Below are 17,192 nucleotides of genomic sequence, written 5' to 3'. Positions count from 1 at the left end.
TCGAGATACCCGTTCGAAATTTACAATATTCGGTGTTGCCGAGGAACTTGCGAAACCGCCAGGTGGATCTCCGATACATTACGGCGTGCCACGTTTACAGTTACTCGCGTTATTCCGTGTACAGAACGGTCTTCGCGGTAGCACGTTCGTCGTCGATCGGCTTCCAGAGTCGAGTCGTCGCGTCGAGCTATCGAAACGATGGAACACTTTCCAGATAATGCACGCTCGTTCGTGCAATACCGATCGGAAATACACCGTCTCGGCGATTTATTTACGTACTACACCCGATGTTTCCGCGATACGCGAACGAACAACGAATACCGCGCGTTTCGAAGAAAGTGGTGTACAAACATTGGGTCGAATTTCAGGTTCGAGTAAAGATAACTTTTCTTCGACGAAGAGTCGGAAATATATCCCGATCGCGATCCCCCGGCGGGGAGTCGAAACAAAGGTTTCGATACTTGGAGCATCGGGAAGGAAAGAAAACGAAGCCGACCTTGGGGAAAGCCCGTAATTAGCGTGCATTATCGTCGGCGACGCGGTGTTTGAACTTTCCTTTCGGCGGGTCGATCTTCGCGGTTAGAAGCTTTCCGTTTACAGAATTCGCGTTCGAGCGTCTAGAGCCTGTTCTCGACTTTGCTCGGAATTCTTCGCGGTAGCCCCGTTAATCGCCGCGATAAACTTGCTCGGTGACAGTGTCCGCGTCCGCGTTCGCGAGGCGTCGTGATAAACTGTTCGTGTCATTAGTTAACGGGCCGTGCCGTTCAGCGAGTCGCGGTGCACAGAATTTACCGCTTCGGGACTTACGTAACTCTCGTGTTAGCGCGTCCGATGGATCGACCGCTGGCCCGTGATCCCGACACGAACTCGAGACGTTTCTCCGATCGATGCGAGCTCTTCGCACGAATACGAAATCGTCCGGACCGATCGATACGGAATCGTCTAAATCCCGATATCGGTGTCACGGTGAAACGATCGATCGCATCAAGTTCAACGTCGTTCGAAACGTCCGTTCGACATCCGGTTCGAGGGAACGAGATCGGACAAGGTTCGGACATTAATTTATCGGAGGAGATTACGGAACGCGATAACGTCGAATAATTTCGCGAGAGACGGCGAGGCGCAGGTAGCGTCTGTGCGCGATCGAAACCAGGAATCAAGTTCGGTGAAATATCGCGCGCAATTGTGCTGCGCGTCACGGTGAAGGTTCGCGTGCAAGGTGAACCTGAAATAGTTGCCAGGATGCTCAACCTTCCCAGTTACGGGGCTCGATCGATTCGTTTCTGTGGCCGATTAGGACGGATGTTGAGCGCTCGCTCGCTCGCTCGGGCACACGCGGTAATCGAACGAAAATAGGCATGATTCGTTGTCGGTCCGAGTAAACAGCCAGAGTCGTAGACCGGCGATGAGTTGTTTAGGCGACCCACCTACCTACCGCTTCGTCGGTCGTGAAACGTTCTTTGAAAATTAAACGCGAAACATTAACGACCGTCACGATAATCGACGAATAATCATCCGTCGCGAATCGTTGTAGATTTTCCAAAATTTACTCGCCGTTACTGTTTCGATTCGGCGTGCATCGCGAGGCCAGGATTTTCAATATTTTGCGCACGTTACTCTTTCTACGACATATTATCTGTTTCGATCGAACCGCGGCCGGATTAAATTTCCGGCCAACGTTATCACCTATTGCGAAACGAACGGGAGGCCAGGCGTGAAAGTACTCCGAGAATCGGTGCACGCGCGTTCGGTAAGGAAAAGCAAGGTGCACGCCGATCGCGAGACTAGACCTACGTTTTCATCCGAACCGGATTGCGAAACCGCGAATGACACACAATCCGGACAGCCTTGGAGCAGCCTTGCCCACGGCTAATGCAATTCTCGCAGTCGTTCGTGATCCGCGAATTATACCGGGTGACGCCGGTGAAAGTCATTCGGCACCGCGGCGCGACGACTTTTACGAAATCGTGCGCGTGTTCGTACGCGTGCGTACGTAGACACGCGTGCGCTAAACAAACGGAACGCACGGGTTACCGAGACGAGTTCTCGTCGAGGGAGAAAATCGAGTCTCATCGGAGAAAGATGCGAACGAGCGACGATAACTGCACCGGTCGTCGATAAGTGCCAACGATCGCGAACCCTCGAATACGTCGTCGCGAATTGTTTACGATCGCCTACGAAACGTCGTGCTGTCGAAGGTCGTGCAACTGGACAGAGACGAAAGCTAAAACGATTGAAAAGTCGTCGATAATTGCGCGGATCGCAAACATTTGCGATCAGAGGAACACGCTCGGTGCTTCTGCGTGCAAATCTCTACGCACCAAAGGTTGCTACAAAGCGGCGACTAATCGGCTCAATAGGTCTCCATGGATAGCGCTTAATCGCGGCAAGGACACGGTACGCATTGTCTGCGAATTGATTTCACGAAATACATTAATCCCGTGGAAGGGTGGAACGTCGGAACGTCGGAACGTCGGAACGTCGGAACGTCGGAACGTTGGAACGTCGGGCGAGCGTGGGCGAGCAGGAACCCTTTGTTTGACGAAGCTTTCGAGTCGTTTTACGATTACAACAGGGACAAGCGTGTTTGCTCGATCCGTTTATTTAACGCTTCGGACATGTAACCGTCTATTTATTTATCGGCGCGTGTGTTTCGGTAATTACGAAAGTGGCCCGAGTAAAAATCCGAAGATTATTTTGCGTTACCGTCCATCTGCGTGAAAAATATACGCGTTATTGTACTCGGTGACCACGGTACAATAGCTGCGAAACCGTTCGAACTCGACGAGGTTTCGTTAGCTGGCCAATTCCGACGCGATGTTTCGTGGCGGACAACGACCGGTTTTAAAGAGACAACAAGAGGAAGAGTTCGTGCCCGCTGGTTTTTGTTTTCACCGAGCGAAGCGTTCGTTGGACAAGTAGCGTCACCTTTTTTCGGCGTCGTGGCGCATCGCATTCGTCGACGGTGACGTATCTGGAGCAACGACACCGGTCGAATATCGTCGACGATGCCACCATCTCCGCTGTTGATCTCGTTCTGTACTTTCCGAGCTTACCGTCCATCGTCCACGTTTCCTTCCTGGCTTCGATGTAATTCCCAATCGATAGGGAAACGGTTGCGGGAAAACAAGACCGGTTCATCGAATATTCGAGTAAATCCAGTCGGACGCGATTTCTTCGCGAAAAGGGATAGCTTCGTTCGAGTATCTTACCTGTTGTGCGATCGGTAAATAATAACTGGACGTTTAAAAGGTCCCGCGCGAAAGAAGAGTAACGATATCGATCGAAATTCCGGAACACCGGAGGAGAAAGTACGAGGGGAACAAAGAGCACGGGGATTCCACGCAGCGGTAACAAAGACCTTCTGTTGACATTCTATACTAATGGCAGCCGCGTCGCGATAATTGTCGTTGGTAGGATCAACGATCAAATTACGGAGTACAGCACGCTGCTTGAATTTAATCGCCGTTCCGATCCGCTCCCGGGTGAATTCGTTCCGAGTACGGTCACACCGGGTCCTTCCGTCGCGAAGAAGGGTTCCGCCTCTTTAACTCGCGGTAATTAAAAGTTCGCCATCGAAGACGCGAGGAAACTTCTTAACCGCCGCGACTGACGAACGATTACGATCATCCGGGCGGGACTTTGATCGACGAAACGACCGACAATTTTCCGCCCGTAAATCGAATACCAGGCAAGACGAGAAAATTCTGATTCGGTTTACGCAAACGGATGCCCGCGAAAAATTTTCCACCGGCGGACATCGCGCTCGACGATCTCGAGGCGTGCGATACCGTTTTACGAGGACCGCCGCGCAGTCGGTACACTCCTCGGGGCTACCGCCTGGCACGCGAGCAAACACGTTAATCGTGCTTCCGGTTGCTTCGATACCCTGGACACGCGTGTTTTTTTATCGACGAATCGATAACTTTTCGCGCGTACTTTTTTGTTGTGCGAGCGTTGCCACGAGACGCGACGCAGTCTTTGATCGAATACGACCAGACACGACACGACACGACACGACACGACACGACACGACACGACACGATACGATACGATACGATACGACGCGATACGACACGGCACGGCGCTCGTTCGAACCAGGTCCCCGTCTCGGTGTAGTGCTTCGCGTAATGTTCGAAAATGGAGACCGCCGATGATCGATACGCGAAGCAAGGATAGAGAAACTTGAAACGCGCGGACACACTGTGGTTGCATAAATTGGAACAAAATTCGAATTGTTCGCGGACATACAAATTTTTAAACGCGCCGAGAGGATACGTTGTCCCGGTTTCCACGGTAATTGGGCTCATCCCGGTCAATTGGACAACAGTTAGTCTTCAACCTGCTGCGATCTTCGCGCGGATCCCGTGGATCGAGGGCCTCCTCGCGGGGAAAGTGCTGACACCGCGGGCTTTCGTTTAAATGCCTCGACCCGGCTATCACGAGCTACCGCAATGTCCTCCGGTTACGTACGAATAATCAAATTCTTTGACCAGATAATGGCCACATGTCGCCAGAGAGTATCGTAGAGTCCGTGTTACGTTACTCGCGAAAAGGAATCGATCGATGGGCGAATCGAATGAACGAGTTCGTCGAGTAAGGAAGTCGAAGTTTTAAATGCAGTTCGTTGTCTGAAAATTGTCGAATTTCAAGACGTTATTCTTGTTATTGTTGTTGTTATTATCATTATCGTACATCTTTATCTCGAATGGTACGGACGAGGTGTTAAAAGTCTCGTCGACGAGGAAACAAAGCTAGAAGATCCATTTCTGCTTCGCGTTGAGCCGGCCGAACGTTTCAAAGAGGTGCGATCAAATTTACGACCGCTGTATAGGAACCGGAGACAAGAATTTCTGACGCGCTACGCGCAGAAGACAAAACTAGAGGAAAGACAAGGGCCGTGTACAATGTCGTGATAATCGAAGAGGAAGATTACGCGAGACTGGGACGCGAGGAGTTTCCGTGGAATGGATAGAAAATGACGAGACGGATGCACGATACAGAGGCCGGGGTAACCGATACGTCAGAGATTCGCGACACGGTAGTTGAAATTTCCAAATTGACTCCGGGCGAGGAGCAAAATTGTTAAAAACTTAAAGGGACAAACGGTGACGGGATTAACGAAGATGGGAATAGGAGAAAGTCGATGAAACGATAAAGTAGATCCAACGACAAGGAGGGCGCGTTTCTTGGATCGTGTTCTTCGACATCGTTGTCTACGATGTATTATAATATCTCGGCAATGGATAAAATTTCAAGTTCCGATCGGGAGTCACCCTTACCACTGTTTAGGTATTTTCGACTCTTTTTGGAGTCGCGATCAGTTCGAGTTGGAGCAGTTGCGAGTAAAGATTCTCTATCGGTGTTTCGGATGTTGGTGCTCGGTAGTCCCGATTTTCGAACGTTGCGCGAGGCACTACCGTAATACGGGATAAGAGGTCGCGACGCGAGTGATTCGAGCGGGCAAATGTAAAATACGATGGAATTAGGGTCGGCCGGAATTGCAGACACAGTGTGCCCGTCAGGGTTCTCTACACAGCGATGCTCCTCTTTCTCATTGATACCGCGTAGCGTGTTCTCGTTACATCGATATTCACGGGCTCGTGAATAACTCCCTCCCTGGGCCGGTAATTCGTCGACCCGATGCTTCGTCACGAATCCTTTTTCTCCGGGTGGCTGAGATACGCCAGAAATACCGTCTCGTTTGGTCGCGCGGAAGATCAAAGCGATCGTTGTACGAGGGAAAGAAAAAATTCTGCGTCGATTCTTGTCGGACTCCAGCTTCGTTAAAACGAGCTTCGACCGAAAACGATTGGACGGGGGTTGAACGATGGACCGGTGTATCTTTCGAAGTTTCCTTGGAATCCGCTGGCCCAGTTTCTCCCCATCCGTTACCCGCAAACTCATTTGCAATTCCTATTTTCTGGACGGACGTTGGAGTTAATTAACCTTGAACGTTGTTACAACGAGACTCCGTGCAAGCGGACCTTGGTTAATTACTTTTTGAAATATCCGGTCGTTAGCGATCGTCCACCGTCTTACGCGGTAACGAACGTTCATATTTGTTTCTTCTCCTTTGGAGAACCCCTGGTAAAATTTCATTCGGCGTAGGACGCGACACGCAACGATGAAATCATCCACGCGTAAGCTCTTATCGGTTATCGATGATAAGTTGTCGTCCAGCCGCGCGATTCCTCGCGTTTTATTCTCGCGACCTACTGTCCAAGCTTACACGAGACGGGACAACAAAGTGTAAAATTCGTTAACGAGCACGAAGCCAAGTTTCACGGGACAAACTTCTTGCGCGAATTCGTACAATTTGGTCGCGCGCGACGCTAGTATTTTTCTAGCCTTGTTTACAATGGGTAATCTTATTGTGGGTGAAAATAACCGCGTGACTTTTCGACTCGCCGATGCATGCATCCGGATAATACGCCGCTGAGCCGCCCAATCTCGTTAACGAACCCAACACGAGAAAACACGCGGTCGATGAATGCGTTTAAAAGCAACGATAAACACGATTCTAGAAAAATGCCACAAAACGAACACGATCTTGCCATCGAGCCTTGCCGACTCGGATACGACGACGACGACGACGACGACGACGACGACGACGACGACTATAGAAATTAGAATGGATTTCTAGGGATTGATCGACGATTCATTTTTATTCGTATTGTGCACCACAACGCATTGTTCACGGCTGTTCTCGAGTTCCACCATCGGTACGAAAAGTGGACAAGTTTTCTCATTGATTTTATCGTTGGTTTCGTTCCTCCGGAAGGGACGGAGGTTTTTATTATTCTGTTCTCTTCGTCTCGCGTTTTGTACTCGAGAATGCTGTCTGTATCCCGTAAGGTCGATACTTGCGGCTGGCTCTCTGTGTGCGAGAAGGGTGCGTGTCACCGATGACATTTACGAGCACGGGGTGTTCGTGGACGGTAAGTGGATTGGAAAATTCACGAAAAACCTCGGAGATTTATTTAGCCCTCGAAAGCCTTGTGCCGTGAAATTGTTACCGGCTTGGAAATCCACGCAGGTGGTCGATTACCGGATGAAAATTTACCTTGCGAGAGTTTCCAAAGAATTGCGTACTCGGTTCGAAATAAAAATAGAATCGGAGAACACGATCGAACTCTCTCGTGTCGAGGAATGGAACGGTAGGGCCGACCACCGCTCCTCCGTAATTCGCTATGGGTGGCGTAAACAACGAGAATGTATCATTCGGTTCTTCGTACTATTCGATACGCGATGCGTGTCTTATCGACGAGCGGAAGCAAAGTATTCCGAATAGCCGTTTAAACGGTTGATTGATAGGACGATACGCGGCCCGAAACCTGTTAGGCGAACGGTATTGTTTGGAACTCGTGAGTCATCCTTGTCCCTGAACGCGATCGGATTAGCAAGTTCCGCGAAGGAAATTTTCTAGGTCGATAAATGTATTACCTATTGGTCGTGCTTCGCCATCTCCTAGTAAAATTTTCTCACGTATATCGGTTTTCCTTGTTTTAGAGAGGAGGTACAGGAGCACACGGTCAGGTGGAACGCCAGATTCGAGTTTCTGTGCAAGATGAGCGCCAACGCGTCCACCGGTGTTCTCGACCCGTGCATCTTGAGGATATCCGTGAGAAAGGTGATTCGTTCGATCTTCGAGTCCCGTTTCATCGTCTTTAATCCCCTCTCTTCTAACCGGCGATTCGTATTCAGGAATTGAAGGGAGGCAGGTCCTTCCAGAAACTCGGCTTCACCGACTTGAACCTCGCCGAATTCGCCGGAGCTGGACTCTGCAGGACGAGGTGCCTCCTGGAAGGTTACGATGCGAGACATCGACAGGACAACTCCATGCTACGCGTTGCCATCAAGATGAACATGCTGTCGGGTGACATTCTGTTCAAAGTGTGAGTTTCGATCCATCGAAGTCGGACATTGGACAAACGTGCTTTAAAGTAACAACGGGAACGTACAGTTACGATTGAAGAAATTTAGCGAAACGGTTCGAGATTTTTCGCTCAGAAACGGCATAAAAAGAAGACAGTTTTCGAAAGACGCGTAGACTTTTCGGCCGAAAATCCCCGTTTTCCAAAGGAATGTCGAATTTTGCGCCCGTTAAAATTTCTTCCTCCGTCTACGTACACGAATACGTCCTTCGAACGGTGAATCTTGGATTAAACGGAACTTACTTTTCAGGCCCTCTCCGTCGTTGAAACAGACACAACTCGCAGTGTCCGGCGTGCCAGGTATTCCTGGCGTGGTAGCGGACGAAGTGGCAGCCCCAGAGAGGTGTACCAACCGAGAGGACTATGTCTCCAGCGGATCGTTGGCTGGAAGCATAGCCAGCGCCAGCAGCGGTTTCGGCAGTCTTCCCAAAAAGAGGCCTGCCCTCTTTTCCTCTGGTAACATTTCTATCCTCGTTCCCGCGAGCAAAGGAAAAACTTCCTCTGCAAGGGCGTTGAGCGTCGTATCGCAACGATAATAATTTTTATCGAATATTCTTTCCGTTGGAAGTAAACGAATCTCAACGGTGTTATTTTTACAGAGCTCCTTAGCGGGGCGGAGTCGTACGATCCCATGACCCTCAGTGAAATCGTACCATCGGCTCTTCCAGTGGAGACTCTGGCTGAAACGCACACGGAGTCGGGTCACTCCCGCAACAGTAGCAACACCAGCCAGCTGAGCAAAGGCTCGGGCTACGGATCGTTGAATTCACACAGTCAGCACAGTAGGCAGAGCAGTAGCGGTGACAGTGGTCACATTAGGTAAGGCCGCCGCTGCCTCTCGGGGAAACGAAACAAACAACAACAACAACAACAGAAAGAAAAAAAAATCACCAAGATTAGAAAACTGTTCTCACGGTGAATCAACCGAAACTAACTCTCGACCTCTTGGTCGAGCCGAAAGAGAGAGATTAAAGACACAGTCGATCGGTTGAGAATAGAAGCCCGAAACCGTCCTATTTACCGTGTCCAGAGTTCTCTTCTCGATTCTTTCAGTAACACAGAACTTTTCGAAAACTCTCGCGACTCATTAATCGCTTGTTACTTATCTCGCCGTTCGCAGAGTGTTTTATTCTGTCGATCCCTCGTTCAAGAATGACAGTACTTTAAGAACTCTTCTTCAACTTTCACGGTTTCGCTTAGACGATAAGTACGCATGGTGTTTTATATATGGGATTTTCAAAGAGGCATTCGGTAACGAAGAATACAGTTGCTTGAAAGACCCGGCCAAAAAATCGGCAGACAACCGAGAGAAGACGCGACGGAAGAACGCTCTAACACTCGCACTAACAACTCCTCGAGTCACGCGCCACATTGTACACACGCATTAACCGATCGCTAAGATCGATCGCGATCGCGATCGCGATCGCGTTCACTTTCTCGCTTTGTAACTCTACGCTTATAACTTCTGTATTTGGCATAATCTCTCTAGGATTGATCTCTTTCTCGAAACATTCGGCGCCTGTCGCTTATCATAAAATCGAAATACATAAGAACACGGTCGTGACTCTCTTCCTCCGTGATGCACAATTTACAACAACATACACTTTGATACGTACATCACCATGGATTCAACTCAGGTCCGATGAACGGTTGTTAACGAGGAGGCATCAGCATTGTCCGAGGAAAACTTATTTTTTTAACCATTTGTGTTTTTCGTTTTCATTCTTTAACCGGAGACTCTGGATTCTCTTTTCCACGTGTACACAGCGGTTTCACACACACACACACACACACACACACATACACTCACACACACTTTTTTCTCTTTACTTTCCCTACCATGGTCCCCTTTTTTTCGAATTTACGGTGTACCATCACCGCATTCGCGAGTTTATTATTATTATTATTTTTGCATGCTTCAATATTTGTGTTGTGATCTTTATAGGTCACCCTCCTGGCCGGTATGGGCTCCGCGTATTCCCAACCCTTCCCAAAACCTACCCACCAGTCAACAGCCCCAAAAAGCCGAGACTTGTCTCGACTCCAACGAGTCCACTTCCTCGTCTTCCTTGATGTTACTGGACCCGCGTAACCGGTTCTGGTCTACGTCGAGTCCTCTCTCGTCCCGCGATGGAAAATCGGATCCGCGGCACGCGTCGAGGGCGAGACCGAGCGTCGCGGCCGTGCGTCTGTCGTCCATCGATCAGAACGACGAGACGCCCTCGTCGCGCGCCTCTAGAAACGGTATCGCGAACAACGTCGGCCGCCTCGACGACACCCGCGGCAATGAGAACGCCGGCGACGACGACAATCACGACGACAACGACGACAACGACGACGACGACGACAACGATAACGACAAAGGTAACGGGAACGACAACGGAAACGACAACGACGACGACGACGACAACCACGCCGGCGTGTTCAGGGTACCCGGGCCGCAGGACGTGCCGCGAAACTCGCGCATGAATTACGATTGGAAAAGTTTGGAAGTGCGAAGCGAGCGTAACGATACTAATTCGACATCGAAGGACAGAAACGTGCAACAGCAGAACAGCAGCGCGGTGATCAGGCCGGTCGCAAAACCGAGGATCGGACACCCAGGTTGGAGAAATATATCGAAAACCTGCGATTGTATCGAGAAAGGCCAGACCAGCCCGGTTTTGCGATTGGTCGATCAGGCCAGGGCCGTATCCTCCCCAGATCCTCTTCATAGGCCCGATAACCCCAGAGCCTCTCTACGTTCCGCGACGACCGCTCAGACCCTCAGGTAGGTCTCATTCATCAACGACTTTCTCTTTTACGAGTCTTTTAGTTAAATTCTTCGATACTCTCGTATACACAGGATGCCCCGCTAGAAACCCATCTTCGTTATTTCAAGTACTCTTGGTTATTTCAATTGAGAGAAACGTTGTTTTTAAAATTTGCGTTGCCAATAGGGTTACCTACGTATACCGTTTCTTCGCTCCTCTGATACGTTACGGTGTTTTACGCTTCCTCCGTGGTCGAGTTTCGTAAGCAACGTTTCTTTCTACCGTTTAAAGTACGTAAGGTACCGAGGTGGTCCGTTTCTAGTCGGGACGCCCTGTATTTCGCCCTCTTCGAGGTGATTTTGTGCGTTCGATTCCGACACACTTATTCTTTGTCCGTTTAAACGTTCACCGCCATTGCTTCGACGGGCTCCTCGATATCGCATATCCTATGGTTCACATCGAATTCATCGATAAGTACAATACGATGCCCCCCCCCCCCTCTGGGTCCTGTTAGCAAAGTACCGTTTTCCCTTTTGTCCTGCGTTGTTTTTTGTTTCGATTGGGAGCACACGATCTTCGTCGTTGCAATATAATATCGTATTCGGAAGTATATCGCTTTTCTATTTAAAATCGATGTTACGCTTTTCAATAACGAATCGTGTGATTCTAAGTCGATCGCGTTCGTTTCTTTTCCGCTCGAGTCTTATCTTTCTTTCCATTGTTTCTCGATGCGATGCTTGAAACGGGACAATTATCGATCCAGATACACGACGCACGTTGGTATAGTTTAACGCTTAATCGATACGAGCCGCGATCACCGAACAAACACGATAGTAGCGATGAGATGCGAACCGTTTCGAGACATCTTGAATCGAGGATAGAATCTCAAGAGGTCCGAGAACGTAATGAAAACCATTCACGATCGAAAGTCTTGAAAATTTTCGTCCAACGACTGGCGATCCTTTGAATATTCTTTATGCCTCGAAAGCTTCGAGAAACGTTCGAAAACTTTAGAACGGTACGTATTGCTTCTTGGTATCGTTGCGATACCAGGAAATATTCTTATCTCGTACAAGTATCCTTGACTTGGTAATCGTTATTTGTTGAAAAAATTGCGAGTAACTTTTACGGGGCGGAAAAATTTTGCCAGCCCTTTGGTCCGATTAGCCTTCTCAATCTTTTTCAAGTTTTTTAAGATATTTAATCGTGTTTCAGGCCGAACAAATTTTCAAGACGATTCGAAATTACGAAGTTTCGATTTGTTCGAAAATTAATCTATCGAACAAAGTCTCACCGCTACCCAACAGACACACTAGCTTGCCAGATGAACTACCGCTTCGCTTCCGTTAACCGCGAGTCTACCGAAGCTGTCGAATTTAACAAGATTCGCGATCGTCGACGATATGTCGCATTTCTCGTGATATTATGTCAAAGATTCACTGCGCTGGTCGATAGTGCGCGATCGTTCGAAAGAATTCGAACGTGCCATCGTTCATCGCGTAACGGTCCGATGCAAGGGTAACTGTATTTAATATTTAACACGCCTGTACTCGAGCAAGGATGTATTTCGTTAAGAATAGAGATGTACGGCGTTTCGATCTTGGCACCAAGGGGTTCACGCGTTGCAAGATGGTCGACGACTTGAGAAAATAACATCGTACGTCGGGGTTCGAGCGAACAACGATATACGTACCGGATGTCCCCGAATGTTTTCTACAAACGCAGAGAGATTCTCCTTTTTCGACGTTCGAGCAAAATACAAGTTCTTCGGCGACGAACGAGAAGGACTCTCTGAAATCGCAGCGGATCGAGAACGAATTACAGTTGGCGCGTGAATCCATTGGAGCCACGTCCATTCGACGTTCAACCGACGCGAACGTGTATAATTAAAAGGTTCGAATTTACGTTTTTCCGGTCTCTGGCGCGGTACTCGCAGAATTTCTTCCTGCTGATCAAAGCCAGTGTTTGCGTTGAAAGGTGCCGCGGTGAAATATTAACGGAATACATCCGGGAAATGGGTCAGCGACGAGAAAGGAGACGCGCGAAGGGTGACTCTGTTTAAAATACAGTTAATGTATTACAGAGGGGAACAGGATGTATTTCGCTCGACGCTTTCACGGCCGTTGATTTTAATCCGTTTATGTCGCGCAGAAATTGATCCGAGAGGAAATACAAATCGGGGAGTTTGTCGGTAAACTTTGAACGTTTAAAGATTTTCGTCGAACCTTGTCGAAATACGTTGTAAACAATTCGGTACCGCATTGTGTCGCAAAACCAATCGCGATCCTAAAAGGAAATATCGTAACGGTTCGATACTTGTTAAAATTTTCGTTCGTGTACTATGTACGAAGTCCCTTTGCTCGAAAATTTTAAACGATCTACCAGGAGTAAACATTATCGACCTCGAAAGATAAATTGTACCACCGTCCATCTAGCCCTCGTAGTGCACCGGTAATTCAGAAAGAACGTCGATTTAGAGAAACGAAGCGTCTCTGGAATTAATCGGAATTAAATTCGGAAGTTTACGCGCGGACGATTATACTTTGTCGTTCGTGTTTCAAATGGGTCCATAACGTTTACTTTCGGAGTATTGTTGATATTTCGAAGGATTGGCTACACAAATCGATCGATCGATCCGAGTTATTCCGTTTTCGAGTGATCCATCAGCGATAGTTTGTCCGTTTGGCATCTCGTTGCCATCGCGTTCGATGGTAGCAACCGGTTACTCGGTTCTAGCGATAACGTAGTGAAGCGGTCTTGCGACGTACATCCTAAAAGTGGGTCGACGGGCCGCAAACAAACGAGAATAACAGGGAGGAAGAAGCGAAGAGCGGAGGAGAGAGGAGGTGTAGCTTTGCTTCCAGTTTGGATGGCTTTGTGAATCCTTGCAGGGGTATTGGCGGAGGCCACCGGAAGTTGCTGGACGGGGCGGGGGGCAAGCTGGCTACGGTCGCCACCAGCCCAGCGGACTCCGAGGAGTCCTCCTTAGGGGTACCGGAAGTCGCTCCACCGAGCTCCCAGCGCCGAAACAGCATAACCCCACCGTCAGTCCATGCTTTCGTCTCTTAATCTGTCCTTCGTCTTTGTGTCTGTCTCTCTTGTGTTCTTCTCTAGCTTTGCCCTTTAGCGTCCACGGAGACGTAAATTGAACAGTGGATGGGACCGATTTGTCGACCAATGCTGACACCTTACGGATTTTTCCGCGTTTCGCGAACCTGAGTCGTTTTTGATCTCTTTCTTGTTGCTCGTCACGCATCTACCTATATTGGACCGAACAAATATAGTTATCTTCATCGGCTGCACCGATAACAGTGGTCCGCCAACAGTCAAATTTTGTTCGTAGCGAAACGACTTTCTTTCCTAAATACTTATAGGTGTATAAGTTAGAATCGTTAGAACCGATTTGGACGCGATGTCTCGTTAAGTCCTTGATATCGTATTTTGGCCGCGATCTTTTGTCTCGACTCGTAAATTGAATCGCTCGAATCCCATTTCAAGCACTTCCATAAAGATAAACAGTCGCGGTGTTGTACCATTTCCACGGTACACGGTACGAGACAGCCGATAACTTGGGAACAAGGTCAAATAAGGCAAACGTTTACAGAAACTTTTTTCATTGTTTTCGTATCCTTGATCCACCGCCAAAGAGAGTTCCACGTGTTACGATACATTCGAAATATTCCTACGTCGTTCTAAAATATAAGTACATATGTACTCGTGGATTCTTAGAAGAGGAAAAAAAGTATTATTAACAATTTGTCGTCCGTAAGGTGTCAACTTTCCGACAAATTCCAATGAGCCGTGTTAATTGACATTGTGACAATGAACGTATAAAAACTATGTTAATGTTTGTCTTTTACGAATCCCAGCGTCCTCTACGTCTCCGTCCGTTCGCTGCAGCAGAGATCGTGTCTGCTAAATCGTTGGCCGCCTTAATCGCACGGCCGAAGAAAATCGTGATTAATGGCTTTAACGGAGTATCAATCGTTCCCCGGAACGAACGAACGACCGAGTGAAATGTGTAGTTCCTGCGCTGGCGACGCTTCGATCGATGGACGCTTTTGTAAACTGCTATCGAGAACTCGAAACCATCGTATCGATCTTCTTCGAAGCTGTTTTCGATCGCGGCTGATTCGAAAAACGGAACGAACCGTTTTCCTTTGTTGCAATTCTTGCAACGCTATGCGACTCTTTGCGTTCGCGTTTTTTGTTCGACATTCAATTTGCATATTTATCTATTGAACGAACAACTGGTTTGTTCGAAAGAAAAAGTTCGGTACCTACATCGTGCGTCTCGTAAAAAAAATATACGTATATATATATATATATATCGATCGTTAGCTCTCTTTTTTCTTGTTTACCGATCGTTTGTGGAAATTTACTGAAAACTTGTCGCGAAACGCTCGTGGTTTCCGCGCGAAGTGAAATTTCGAACGCAAAGCGTTGAAAATTTATCCACGCGGACCAGACTTGTCGAGGATCACGGTATCGGGAGCCAACTCGCTTTCTTCTTTGCTCTTGTAAGGGACAATTACGAAAGTGTCCGCTGACGTTGATCTCGTACTGCTCAAGATGCGTCGACGAACACCAAAATTCAATGGACGCACTGTATCCGTTTTTGTATTTGTGACCAATCTCGAACTTAAAGGACGAAACCACCGGCTAGCTTTCAAATGAAAATTCGCGTCATCTCCGCGAGTTTGAAATACCTTGCGTTCGGCTCTCACGGAGCGTTAAACTACTAGGAAACTATCGCGTAGCTTCGCGTAATGGCTCGATCCTTGAACAGGTCTGGTTTCGAATCACGTCGCGCGATCGATTTCGTCGCAGCTGGCTTGTTGCATGCGAACCGCATACGAACCCCGAAACATCTGCCTTCGGAAATTCTGAATCTCGCCACTTTTTGCACAGATTCTTTCGCTTTTTCCCTGGTCCCTCGATGCATTCACGTGGTTAAATCATCTCGAATCGTGTCCATCGGGGCTCCACGCTTTCTGACCTTTGCGTTCGTTACGTTCGTGTCCGAGCACCTACCGCGTTCCTTCGTTATTTCTTTTTACGTTTTTTCCCTCCCCCCTTTCCGTTCTTGTGTGATTATTGTTTCCTTTGCTTCGAACGAGCTCGTTTTTGCACGCGGTGTGTCGCAGAGATTGCTAAACTTTTTCGATTCTTCCCGCGTTCGAAGCCGGCACTGGCTCGGAATTATTTTCCATTCGTAAACAGCCCGGGCGCAACACTGTACTCTATGTAAACGTCGTAAATTTGTTCGCGTTTTGCATCTTTGACGAATAATATTATTACATTCAACGATCGTACATATTCATAGACTTGTATTTTGATGACACGTTTTAGCGCGTCTAAACAGTTGACCGTTGATCTCCGTGAGTGTTTTTTCTTTCTTTTTTTTTTTTCCACCGACTGTTGCATTATCCCGGTAATGTGATTTATTATCGAACAGTCAAGGGTACCTTGTTTCCGTGCCAGTGCTCGGTAAACAGACGTTTAAAGATCGAGGACAAGGCGTCGGCGAATATTATGGTCCGTCGTTTTGTTTTCGTAGAAATCCATCCGGCGGCTCGGGTCTGAGCGAAACGGGATCTTTGGACCGAGCTAAGGCCGCGCTGGAACGCAGGAAAAAGGCCGAGGACGGTACAGGGAATCCCATACTCTGCAGGGTCGAGGTGACCAGGCCGAATCCAGATTCCCTCATCGACGAGCTAATCAAAGCAACGAATTTGGAGCAGACGGATCTCGAGAATTCCGAGAGTACGTTTTCCTCCTACTACTCTGTAGTTAGATTCGACCGCGAAGGGAGCCGACGAAAAATTGGTCCGAAAATAGAAAAAAGAAACCCGCGCGACTTCTGTAGCTCAGAATTTTTATTCCGCTTTCGAAATGCGCGTGACTAACGCGAACCTGTTATCGAACCGGTATTCGAGAACCATAAACCGTCCAATTTTCGCGGGTGTTCGCACAGCAATGGTACCTGAAACACCAAAACCAATGGTACATTATACGTAACGTTAAAGTTTCGCAGGTCCGAGGTAACGAGCACGCTCGACGACAAATTCGAGCCGTTGGAGCAATTGGTACGAACGTCGTGCGTTTGTCAAACGGCTGTGTAAAAATTAATCTTTCAAAAATATAAATTACGTATCATTGATAAGTACCAGTTACACAGTTAGAGAGTACGAATCGCGTTTAATTAGTTCTTCCATCATAGAAGGTGCATAAATTTTTGACATTTATCGTAGAAGCATGCAAAACGTTGAATTCTATACAACACGGGCGTTCGAAATAACGACCATATTTTTTTTTCCTATTTCCGCCGAAAATCCCGTCCCATTACCATTTATAAGATGTGACATTTACAAAAAATTAATTGTTTAAAGTTTTCATGCAGATCGCGAGGTATGTATAATAAATAAAATTTGACTAAAAAATTAAATCTCGTTAAAATGGAATTTAAACTTGCGCGCGCGCAAAAAAAGAAAGAACAGCG

At 48.0% G+C, this 17,192-nt stretch overlaps 1 protein-coding gene across 3 annotated transcripts in view; it reads left to right on the top strand.

Moving 5' to 3' along the window:
• Window positions 1–17,192, top strand: part of LOC143154875 (uncharacterized) — a 56,134-nt gene that overhangs the window by 31,453 nt on the left and 7,489 nt on the right. Inside the window, exons 1-8 of one of the 3 annotated variants that reach the window (XM_076326899.1) lie at window positions 6,858–6,941; window positions 7,513–7,633; window positions 7,708–7,898; window positions 8,188–8,393; window positions 8,537–8,756; window positions 9,883–10,707; window positions 13,582–13,734; window positions 16,251–16,456. In XM_076326899.1, coding sequence (XP_076183014.1) covers window positions 7,571–7,633; window positions 7,708–7,898; window positions 8,188–8,393; window positions 8,537–8,756; window positions 9,883–10,707; window positions 13,582–13,734; window positions 16,251–16,456 — 1,864 coding nt within the window. In that variant the 5' untranslated portion in view covers window positions 6,858–6,941; window positions 7,513–7,570. Of the gene's footprint in view, window positions 1–6,857; window positions 6,942–7,512; window positions 7,634–7,707; window positions 7,899–8,187; window positions 8,394–8,536; window positions 8,757–9,882; window positions 10,708–13,581; window positions 13,735–16,250; window positions 16,457–17,192 lie in introns of those variants that run through there. The other 2 variants (XM_076326897.1, XM_076326898.1) reach the window with 2 other exon arrangements.

Source organism: Ptiloglossa arizonensis, chromosome 2 (assembly GCF_051014685.1).
Source record: "Ptiloglossa arizonensis isolate GNS036 chromosome 2, iyPtiAriz1_principal, whole genome shotgun sequence".
NCBI lineage: Eukaryota > Metazoa > Arthropoda > Insecta > Hymenoptera > Colletidae > Ptiloglossa > Ptiloglossa arizonensis.
This window is presented reverse-complemented; position numbering and strand designations above follow the sequence as displayed.